Source organism: Charadrius vociferus, unplaced genomic scaffold (assembly GCF_000708025.1).
Source record: "Charadrius vociferus isolate BGI_N301 unplaced genomic scaffold, ASM70802v2 scaffold512, whole genome shotgun sequence".
Classification (NCBI taxonomy): domain Eukaryota; kingdom Metazoa; phylum Chordata; class Aves; order Charadriiformes; family Charadriidae; genus Charadrius; species Charadrius vociferus.
In genome coordinates, this window is record NW_009647050.1 from 830960 (window position 1) to 841771 (window position 10812).

A 10812-nucleotide genomic window follows, 5' to 3' on the forward strand; every position below is an offset into this window, starting at 1 on the left:
GCAGGAATTCCAGATCTGTTTCTGGGCTGCCTCTTTGTCAGAAGAGCTCAGCCATGTCTTTGTTCGCTCGCTAGTGAGCCAGAGATGCTGCAGGTTTGTTGGGAGCTGTTCTTATCTTATTTGCTCGATAAGCAGGACAGTTGCCCATTGTTTCACTTGCGTTTTTATCATGCATTTTGAAGTGCCGCAAGGCACAATATCTTCATGCCGACACGAATAAGTTAATGCATAGCTCTTAGACAACAGCCTGGGGACTAAAAAATCCTGATTGGGGCTGCAGAAAGGGGAAGAGGAAGGAGCTGAATCTCCTACAGCAATGCAAAACCCAAAACTCAGCCCGTTTGTTTGAGCTGTGTGATTCAGAAGGGGGAACCCATATCTGGTACATCGCTCTGCCACAGACAAAGGCTTGTTGATTTTGGTAAATTGCTGCAGCGATCATTTAAATCTGGAAGGAATACAGCATGCAGACAGTCTGGCGGTGACTGGGGACGAATGGCATGTGACCGAAGAGGTGGCGTTCGTCTCCGATTTGAGTAACAAAGAACCAGCCTGTGCCTGCGTATGCCAGCAGGATAAATATCCTAATTTCGGCAGTGGTCCGTGTCCGCGCAGCTGTGTGAAAACTGAGCTGTCACTGGAGACAAAACTTTGTCTGTCTGTTGTTGTCGTGTCGTGAGAGCCGGAGCAATGACATGAGGGTGAAGATCAGCAGCCCTGCCTGGGCACCCCCACGGCTGCCAAAGCAGCTACAGGAGTGAGGGCACCGATTCCTGCACATGCCGGAGAGCAAACGCCTTTGATCAGTAAAAATTGGGCAGGCGGGAGGAAAAAAATGTCATGTTTTCTTGGATCAGCCCCCTGCGGAGGCAAAGAAAAGCCTGCCATACGTTAATGGGCCACTTTCATAAATGTGGGAGTCTCGCACATGCAGGGTGGCTCAGCCTGTCTGTGCTGATGCAGCTGTCAGCCTGTTTGTCTAGAAAATGCTTTTCTGAAAGGTATGATTATTCTAGACTGTTGAGCAAGTTCTTCTGTGTGAGTGCGTTTAAACAACACCGGTGGTCCATGTGGAAGGACTCCAGATGAAGGGGGGGAGGGGGGGGTGACATTTTCGATAGCCCCGGCAGAGCAGGGGAGGAGGTGGTGCTGCCTGCGCAGCCGGGACACTGATAGCATTTTCCGAAATGCTCGGGTCTCTCATCAGCCTGTATGTGGGGGAAGCAGAGGCGTGCGACACGTCCTGTGCACGCGTGCTCTCTTTGGGGAGGCTGTTTTCGGGGCAGTGAGGATGAGAGCGATGTGAGCTGCGGGGGCGAACGCATCCCTGCCTGCGCACAGCCATGCCTCGTGTTAGCCATGCTCAGCTACTCCCGAGACGTCCTGGAAGGATGCTTTTTGAAAGGCTGGCTTTGGCCTTGGGAAAGGCATCCTTCCCTGCCTGCCTCGGGACGCGGGGGCTCTGCAGAGCGCTCCAGGGCAGCGCTGAGGTCTGGCTCTGTCCCTCGCCAGGTGGGGACCCCCCTCCTGCCAACGGGGGCAGGTGGAAATTGGCAGCGGGCTCTGGGGAAACCCTTTGTTTGCTCGTGTTATTAGCCAGGAGGGAGGAAGTAATGATTTATTGATGCTTCTGTGATTCTCCTACGCTGGGCTATAAGGAAGAAATCCTGTTTCCTGGCTGATATTCGTGGCTCTAATTGAGCTGTACCTTGTTCCTGCAGGGCAGCTCGCCTGCAGGGCGCCAACGGTGCCCCCGGTTCTCTGATACGGCACCCCATCAGCCAGTCTAGCCCGTCAGCGTCAGGGGTCACTGCTCTGCTCTTCCCCTGCCTCTCCGTGTAGCCAGACTGGTCGTGACAGGCTGTTTATAGAGCCCAGCATTTCTCTGCTGTAGCGTTTTATTTGATTAAACCACAAATATCTGATGGAGAGGGTTGGTGGCCACTCCTTCCTGGGGTGAGATGCCGCGTGAATGCGGATCAGCACCTCGCCAAAATACCCTTGGGGTTTCACGGTAGGTTGGGCAGAAGGTGGTGTCCTATAGATGCCTCTCGGCCGCAGCCCGGTGGCCATACCACCCCACGCCGACCGAGGAGACCCCCTGTGCTCACCCCATCAGGGTGGGCACCGTCCACCCCTGCTGCACTACCCCGGCCGCCTTCTCCGCCTTCCGAGAGACACCGGCGTGGCTGTGCCCCTGGTGAGCTGGGAACTGGGGAAGGATGTCGGTAAGAGCTGGTGTGCTGCAGCAGCTGCTGGGGGCTCTGCTGGCCCCCACCCGTGCGGTTACCAGCATGGCTTTGGTAAATCCAGCTGAATTCCTGGGCTTTACTTGGTACGTCTCTTCTGACAGCATGCCGTACAGCCATGCCCTTTCCGTGCGCTCCCCTGCATCCGCACGAGCCGTGGCTTAGCCCGTGATGAGCGGGGTTTCATCTCTGGATGCCGGAGCGTGGGAGAGGGCAGGGGCTGGAGCTGAGCTCAGGGCCCTGCGGGGGCGAGAACAGGCTTCTGAGCACCCATCTCTCCCGCCTGAGCTCAAAGGCTCTGCTCCGTTTCCTCGGTGCCGGTTTGTGACCTCTCTTTTGCGGGCCGTGGAGCCCTGGGTCGCCAGGATTGCCGGGCGCTGTGTGAGGAGGTGGGGACGTGCGCTGCCTGGCCGCGGTGCTCAGCATCTCTGCCTGCCTGCATCCCAGCTGCCAGCATCCTCGGGAGCGGGTGCGGGGTGCAGGCGGGAGCCCCCTGCCAGCGCTGCGGACTGACTGCTCTCCCTAAATCGCATGGGGAGAACAGCGAGGCACGTGCGTTATCCCAAATTGCTGCGGGCAGGTCGTCCCTTGATTCCTAGGGATTGTAGGTGAGGCACTGGCAGACCTGACTTTCACCCCCACGCAATCCATGCTCCTTTTAACTGCAGCATGCTTTTTTTTGTCCACCCTCTTCAAACAAAGCGATGCCATTTCAGTTAACCCGAGGAGCATGTGGGTTCCTTCTAATCACAGGATTTTTCCAGGATGCTGATTTCTGTATTTTAGGTTTACCTCTATAGTGCAGGGGCTCGCCAGTGCTGGGTGTCCTACAAACCCTGAATGCGAGGTGGCCCCTGTACTCAAGACCCTGCCCCCCGACCGGCTCAGCTGAGCGAGGGAGGAGGAGATGATTTATGAGCAGCATCAACAATGTCATAAAGTGCAAGTGGCAAGTTAATGCTGCTTTTTTATTCCAGCCCTTTTGACGGGGCCCTGTTAATAGAGGGTCGGGGAGTGGAAACAAAGGAAAGAGCACAGCAGCTAAAAGCCAGTTGTCACAGCGCTGCTGCATTAGTGTGTAAATGCTGTGTTTTATCAGAAAGGAAGCGCCCTCTCCGAAACAAATGGCATCGCACAGCCAGTAGCAGCTCCAGCCTGTGGATTCCTGTGGGCTGTGGACAATGTCAATGTCCTCTCTGGAAGAGGGCAGAGACGCCGAGCTGTTCAGTAGGAGTCAGTGCTTGATCTTCCCTGGGGAGATCAGGCTGAGAAAGGTGGAAAACCGTATGGGTGAAAGCCTGGCAGGCTGCGGGGAGTGAGAGGAGGCAGCGTGAAGGGGCGCACCTCATGGAGAGGGTGGTGGTGGGTGCGGAGGGACTACAGGTTGAGGGACCACGGAGTGCACCAGGGTGGGTGTTTGGAGGCTGTCGCAGGAGCTGTGTTGAATTTTGGGGTGGGAGCTCACATGGGAGCAGTGTGAGGGTGGGTGGGCTGTGCGGAGGGCTCAGAGCAGAACGGGCACTCTCTGGGGACAGCAGTGCTGGAGACTTCTGCACTGCTCCCCTTTTCCAGAGAAAGCATGCAGCTTGCCGTAATTTTCTCTTGTCTCCTCAGAAAACGAGATGTGTTCTCCGAAATAATTCGCCTTTCTTTCCAACGCTCCTTTAAATGTGTTCAAATGAGCTTTGCTCCATTTCCTTAGACCTGTGGAGGTGGTGAAATGCTCACTGGGCCATATGGGGCTACTTGGAGGCTTCATCCCACAGTTGGGTTCTGAGTGTTGGTTTTGTCTTTGATCTGATACTTTAACAAATTTGGTGGATATATTTTAACATAGCTGGTTTTATTTTTAAAGTTCTCCCCGGGTGCCTTCTTCCGTATTTCTCTTTCCTTGGAAAACAAACCAACAAAAAAACTCCCAAATTTTCCTTTTTCGAAGCTGAGTATTGCAGAGGAGGCCTCTCATCCCCACCTTCTTTGGGGGGGGGTGTGTGTGGTTGTTTTCTTTTCCCCACAGTCTGCAGTTGCTGTTAATTCACATTTGGTTTAGTAATTAATCAGGATATAAATAATACATAGCATGTTATCAGAAAACTGCATGCCAGTGCTATGGAGGCAGGTACTTTCGGCCCCGGCGGGGAGGGCTTGCCTTCTGCCTCTCTGCAGCCCCCGAAGGCCAATTAAGGTGCATTCTTGATGAGATTCCAGCCGCTCCTTGGCTGGATAAATGGTTGCTCTGATGCAGGGAGGGGGCAAAGCAAGCGAAGATGAAAGGGGGGTTTTAGCGTTCAAACAGCTGCAGTCAGCGCTGGAGTCCGAGCGCTCCCCTCCTCTCCCGCTCCTCCTCCCCACCCGCTGGGGCTGGGGCTGCCGGCGGTGGTACCGAATGGATGGTGCGGGCACCAGCGGCAGCTTATGGGAGACCTGCGGGTCTGCTGGATCCAGGGCAAAGACTCGGTAGCGTGGCCCTTGCCTTCAGCCTTAGTCCTGTAAAGGTCTTTTCTTCTGAAGGCACGTCAACTGTTGATAAACAGAGCCTTGAAGAATGTCCCCGGTGTGGAAACCTGCTTTACCTTCCCGTGGGCACAGCTCTCCCAGCCTCCTGCGTAAGCCTGGGGAATGATGTCTTGGGTATTTCTTGCTCCGAGGCTGGTGTTTATTTCAGCTGCAGTAACGAGTGCTAAACTGGCTGGCAGGAGGAATAAATGTTGCTATGACAGTTTGGGTGGAGATTTGGAAAAAGCACTTCAAGTTGCAAAACAAGTATAAAAACCATCAAGAAAAAAAGTGAGCAAAAATGCAAACCCAGAGCCAATGGCCTCTGAAGGCCACTGGATTTTGACTCGGTCTGTAACGTTTACAGCTGTGTATTTGCTCCGTAGCAGGACAGCGAGAGCAGGAAGAACTGAGCTTGGGATAAGCTGGGCTTTGCAGTGGGATCTCGAAAGCTCCCTGTGGCAGGCTGAATATTCAGCTCTGCTCCAGGTATTTGTGCTGTGATCGCTGAACTTCAGTGCTTGTAACTGTGACTTTGTTCTCCAACACTAAACCTTGAAAGGGCACACTCGGTTTGAAGCACAGCTTCAAATACGTTTCCTTTGGAGGCAGGAGGGAAAAATGAGACGGTGCTGAGATGGGGTTCTGGCTCTGGGAGCTGTTTGTTGGCCATTTGGCTTGTGCGGTGCCTGCTCTGTGGGTTTGCCGTACTGTCGTCTCTCCTGCCCTAAGCTCTGGTGCAGAAGAACTGCAGCTGAAGCAACAGAGTAACGTGTGGGATGTTGTGTTTCTCAGGTACTGGAGCAAGATGTGGTTCTCCAGTCTATTGACCGTGCCATTGAGGCTGTGCACAATGCGGCTATGAAGAATGGGGGAAAGTACAACCTGGAGCAGAGAGATGTCCTCCAGTAAGTACGACGGGTGTCTGGGAGAGCTGGCAGATAGATGGTGCTCAGCATGTGATGCTTGTGTCTTTTCTGTTCTTGGGGATGAAGTTGGACGTGGTTGACTTGAGTCCCTGTGCTGCAAAGCTCTGGTGTGCTCAGGGAGCTTCCCAGTGTTTGAGCTGGCAGCCGATGCTGCTCCTCCTGTCAGCTGCGTCCGGCAAAGGGGTGCTTCGGTCTCCCCCCTCTGTCCCTGTGCATGTCAAGAAGAGAAAACTCTCAGCTGCACTGTAGGCTTAGAGGAGAATTCCAAAACCTTTCTGGATGCATTTTCTCCTCTCTACCAGCCGGGAGTTGTAGAGGTTGTTGGCATGTGGCACAAGGTCCTTAATATGTTCTCAAATAATTGCTTGTGAGGAGAATTTTTGTTTTTCTCTGACACCTTACATTCTGCACTGAGGCACGCTGGTTTAATCTCAGCTGAACAGTGATTCTAAAGTGCAGGCAATTTCTGAAGGTTGCAATGCAATATGTGATTCTCCCTCGAGGAAGAGGCATTTTTCTCCAGCGAACTGATGAATAAATCATGGACTCTTGCAAAGCCTCTTCCTTCCTCCCCCAGAAGTGCTTCCTTAGTTGTTAATGAAACTGGAGTTGGTATTGAGAGTAATGTAACCCATTTTGGTATATATAGCCCAAATGCAATAAATCATTTAACTATATCATTTAAGTGTTGCAGCACAGTCACTCCCTTCCTTTAGCTTTTCTGTTCTTGGCATTGTCATTCCGTTTCAGAAAACTGATCCATCACCGGAAGGAGACCGTGTCCCGCAAAGGTCACTCTCCCACCCCGCAAGGGATGGTTATGACACAGTCCTCCAGCGATCACCATCTGGATGTGGCACGGCAGCCCAACGGGGTATGCCGGACAGGATACGAGCGGCATCACAGTCTTCCAAACACTGAGTTCGAGGAGGAGGATGAAGGTCTCTATCAGGTAACAGCAGCTAGACACTTTCTACGTTCCTCCTTTGGTGGTATGACATCGCTGTCCTGTTTAATAAAATGTCTTTGAAGCTGAAGTCACAAATCAAGTGTTTGTGCTGCTTACCTGGGATTACTGCAATGTAAATTGATGCTGTCTCTATCTAGAAGTCTGGAACGGTCCCTCTGCCATTTACACTTGTGATGCTTTCTGGGATCCTTGAGGGTCCATGGTTTCATGGAGACGTGTGAGATCTGCTCTAGATTCTGTGGCTGTCTCTTGACAACTTTCTAATAGAGCTGCAAGCTCCCCTGACAATACTTTGAAAACCAGTTTTGACGTGAGCAGCAGAACTCCCTCTGAGTACTCAGCACTGCTTTATGTTTTCCCCTTGTTAAGTCTGCACAAGATCTTTGGTCCTTAAGCGTTTTATCTGCTGTAGCTGCCTATTTTAACTACTCAAAACACAAAAAACCCAAAGATCCCACTTTGTCTGAATGTTCCTTGTCATGATGAATTAAAGGTAAATTGCAGGAAATATGATTTAGAGCAGATTTTTTTTATCTCAGCAGCACACAGTCCCAAGGTTACTGTGTGGCACCAGCGAGGCTTCAAAGAAGTAGCCGAGGACGGATGCAGCAGTTGTTGGGGATGAATGATGTGACCGATTACACCGTGTCGGTGTAGCTGGGTGTTAGGGCTAAAGGCGCCAAGCAAGGATGAGCATATTTATTTTTTTTCTCCTACAGATGAACATGTGCACTGTAGTTTTTCTTCATCTGTCTGGGATAAGTGTTTGGAGGCAGTGTTTACAAGGTACTGATACACTGTCACTCCTAGCAGATGAGGCTTGTTTTATGCTTGAAGAATTGCAAGTCTGCAGAGAGGGAAGGTAGATCTGGCTCATGCAGAACACGGCAATCCCTACTAACTCCATTTTTCTCCTTGGTATTCCTTTTTTTTTTTTTTTTTTTTTTTCTGGGCAGCCAAACCAGCTGCGGTCTCAAGCCCAAGAAGCATTATGGGCTAAGCGAATGGAGCACCTTATGGCCTATTCTCCATGCCGAGTCTCTGTCTTTATCTGGTCTGTGGTTTGGTCACTTGCCAGATTCCTTGGCTTGAGAAAGGACTGTTTCTGTCTGGGTGGCACTGAGGACGCAGTCCAAGGGCTTCCAGCTTTGCCCTGTGCTGAAAGGGCTCCTTGAGATTTTAACAGCTCGGTCGAGGGATTTCCTGTGGGCTTTGAAAATACGAAATGGGAGGAAGCAGCATTGCTTTCTTCCACTGGTTATGCAGCTGCCTAAGAGGAGACCTACTGAAATCTAAACTTCCTTACTAACTCCAGAGAAGCAGAGGTTTTGGGATGTGCTTTTCACTCCTTTGGATTTTTGAGTGTGTTCAGTGTTTCCATCTGAAAACTTAAGCAAAATTTGAAGTGTAAATTTCCTGTCAGTGGCTTTGCTTACCAAGGGCTGAACTGAGTGAAGTACTTGCTGGTGGCACCCATGCTGAGCCTCTCTTCAGCTCCTCCGTAGTTAGCATGAGGTGGGAAGCTGGGGCAGTTACACACCAGCTGCCAAGCGAGGAGGTTGGGCTCTCGGAGTGTTTTAGTTAGCCTGCTGCATCTGTGAAAGATCAGTGGGCTTGTGATGCTCATCTCCAGCAGCCTTTGCTGTAGACCTGTGTGTCTGGCTTGGTAAAGTTTGCCTGGAGGAGACGGTGGGCAGGGGATTGTTGATTTGTGGGTTTGGTGGTGGTTTTTTTTTTTGTTTTGGGGTTTTTTTTTGTTGGTTTTTGTTTGTTTGTTTAAAGGCTCCTACCATACTAGCATAATTCCCAGGAGTTAGAGTTGAAAGAGTGGTGGTGGTCTCTGCTGGGAAGGAGATGGGAGTGTTCTGGTTGAGTCAGCTCTTGTCTCCAGCAGCGCTGGGAACAGAGCCTCTGTTAGCAGTCCCTGCAAAATGGAAAAGGAGAGGAAGCACATGTGTAAAATCCGTGGATTTGGGGAAGTTCACATACCCCCTTGTAGAGGCCTGGAGAAAGGAAGGCTTTTAACACACGTGTAGGCTCTTCTGTCTGGACCCTTGACAAGGTCCCTTCTCTTCCACGCTCTGGACAGGAGGAGCATGAGCTGCAAGGACTCCAGCATGGTCACCTTCCCCACGGCAGCTGGAGAAAGGGTGTTTTCTCCCCTTCCCTCCCCTTCCCTTGGGGGGTTTTGGTGTTGTACAGCCTCCTCTTGGCCCCATGCAGCGGCTGGGACGTGGGGTGGAGGGGAGGGGACGGCCATCGGTTACCCCTTGCCACCCCTGACTGTGCTGCGGCTTATCACTCAGGCAGGCACCAGCACGGGGAAATTCGTGTGATGCTGCATGTTCTCATCGCAGCCACTTGGACTTGCAGCGTGTGGCCATCTAAACGAGGCTGGCAGGGCTCTGAGCTAACATTAGGTGTACGTCTATTAATTTAAACACTAGTCTGTAATAGCTGTGTTAAACTTGCGTGGTAAATTTGGAAGGGCTAATGAAGCCATGGAAATACTCCAGAATGACCCAGCCCTAGCTGCTTCCAAATAATGTCACGCTGCTGCTCTAAGCTCCGAGCCTGCCTGGCTGCTAAATCCCACTGCTTCTGTAGACGTGGCCGTGCCGTGCCAAGCAGCTCCGACTCGTGCCGTTAATCGCTGTGCAGAGAGGGCTCTGCTTTTAGCACAGCTGAGCTTGCCAGATTTGGGACCAGCCTTCCAACCATGCGATGCAGAAGACCCCTCCTGATCTGTTTGGCCACTCTCAGCTGTGCAGTCTCTTTTTGGACCCACACGGATCATTTTTGAAGCTGTATGCAAGTATCATATAGCGTTTTACCCAGGGAACAATGTGGGATGGATTGACAAGAGCAGAAGAGCTCAGGCTGGGAGTCTGCAGCAGTATCTCGTGGTAATCCACCAGCTAAAGGCGCTTGTAAAGAAGTGACTTGTGTGACATAGTAAAAAGTTGGATATATTAGGTGTTGGGTGGGAGAAAGGGACCAAGAGATCCCTTTCTAAAAGTCTTTGTAAGCTGTGCAAACTGCTGTGTCTTTGCTTGTCTGGTGGGCTCCAAACATGGGCTTTGAGCACCGTATTGTCAGCTTTTGGCATCCACTCTTGAAAATTAAAGGTGGCTCCTGAAGTTGTCTTATTTCCAGGAATATCTTTGCTCCCATTTCAGAGGAGGTTTCTGCCCTTCCTGGATCCAGAGGGGTTTTTTCATTCTCCTTGTTCTGAGCTCTTTTAAATAGAGACCTCTCGGGGGCCTGTCTCAGTTTTTCCCTGTGGCACCTGGTGTTGCCCTGTGCGGTGTTATAAGGCTGTTCAGCACTGACAGGTCACAAAGAAACTTCTCTTTCGGGGCTAAACAAATCACCACAGTGTGGTGACCTGAGTGTCACTATAGATTCCAGCCGGCTTCAACCTGGGCCACCTGAGGCATTTAGGCCATCGCCTCCTTTCCTGTCCCGTGCTGCCCTGGGTGGTTTTGCTGCAGGCAGCGACTGCAATATCCCATAAAAACAGAGGCACGTTGCAGGCAGCACGCTCTGAATCTCCAAAATCCTAAAAGACCCTGAACTGAGTGTCCTGGCCCCTGGGATGTGAGGATTAGAGTATTGACGCAATGTGCTCCCACCTAATTTGGCCGCTGCATTCAGCACTGTCTTACTGGTCAGAGATTAACCGTGAGGTTACGCCTCACCGGAGTAATTCTGGGTGAAAGTGATGTCAGTGATCATGGTATTTGGATCCAACAGGAAAAGATGAGTGTAGGAATCTGGATCTGGGGCTCAGACGCTGCTGGTTTGGCATTCTTAGCAGAGGAGACTTAGAGGAGAAACCCCAGATGCGGAAAGTTAATGCAACTGCCTGGCAAAAGCATTTCCCAGCGGGTCTTGCTATAGGTAGCGGAGCATTGCACAGAAGGTCTAGCCCTATTTTCTCCCTGCATGAGCAGAAATAGCTCTGAAAGCATGGAAAAGGCATTTACATGTCTCCAGTCCTTGGCTTTGTCTTTCTGCAAGGGTATTTGTAGCTGATGTAATGGATCTCTCCAGAAGAGTGTCTAAATACACGCTCTGTTTGCAGCCTCTGTGGAGCTATTGAGAGTAATGTGGAGTCGCGGTGAGTGTGTGGGATTGCATTTGGAATAAAGGAGGAGTAAATGCT

At 51.4% G+C, this 10812-nt stretch overlaps 1 protein-coding gene across 1 annotated transcript in view; it reads left to right on the top strand.

Annotated features, from left to right (window-relative positions):
• Nucleotides 1-10812, top strand: part of NCKIPSD (NCK interacting protein with SH3 domain) — a 36195-nt gene that overhangs the window by 495 nt on the left and 24888 nt on the right. Inside the window, exons 2-3 of the mRNA XM_009895743.1 lie at nt 5541-5653; nt 6425-6626. Coding sequence (XP_009894045.1) covers nt 5541-5653; nt 6425-6626 — 315 coding nt within the window. The remainder of the gene's footprint in view (nt 1-5540; nt 5654-6424; nt 6627-10812) is intronic.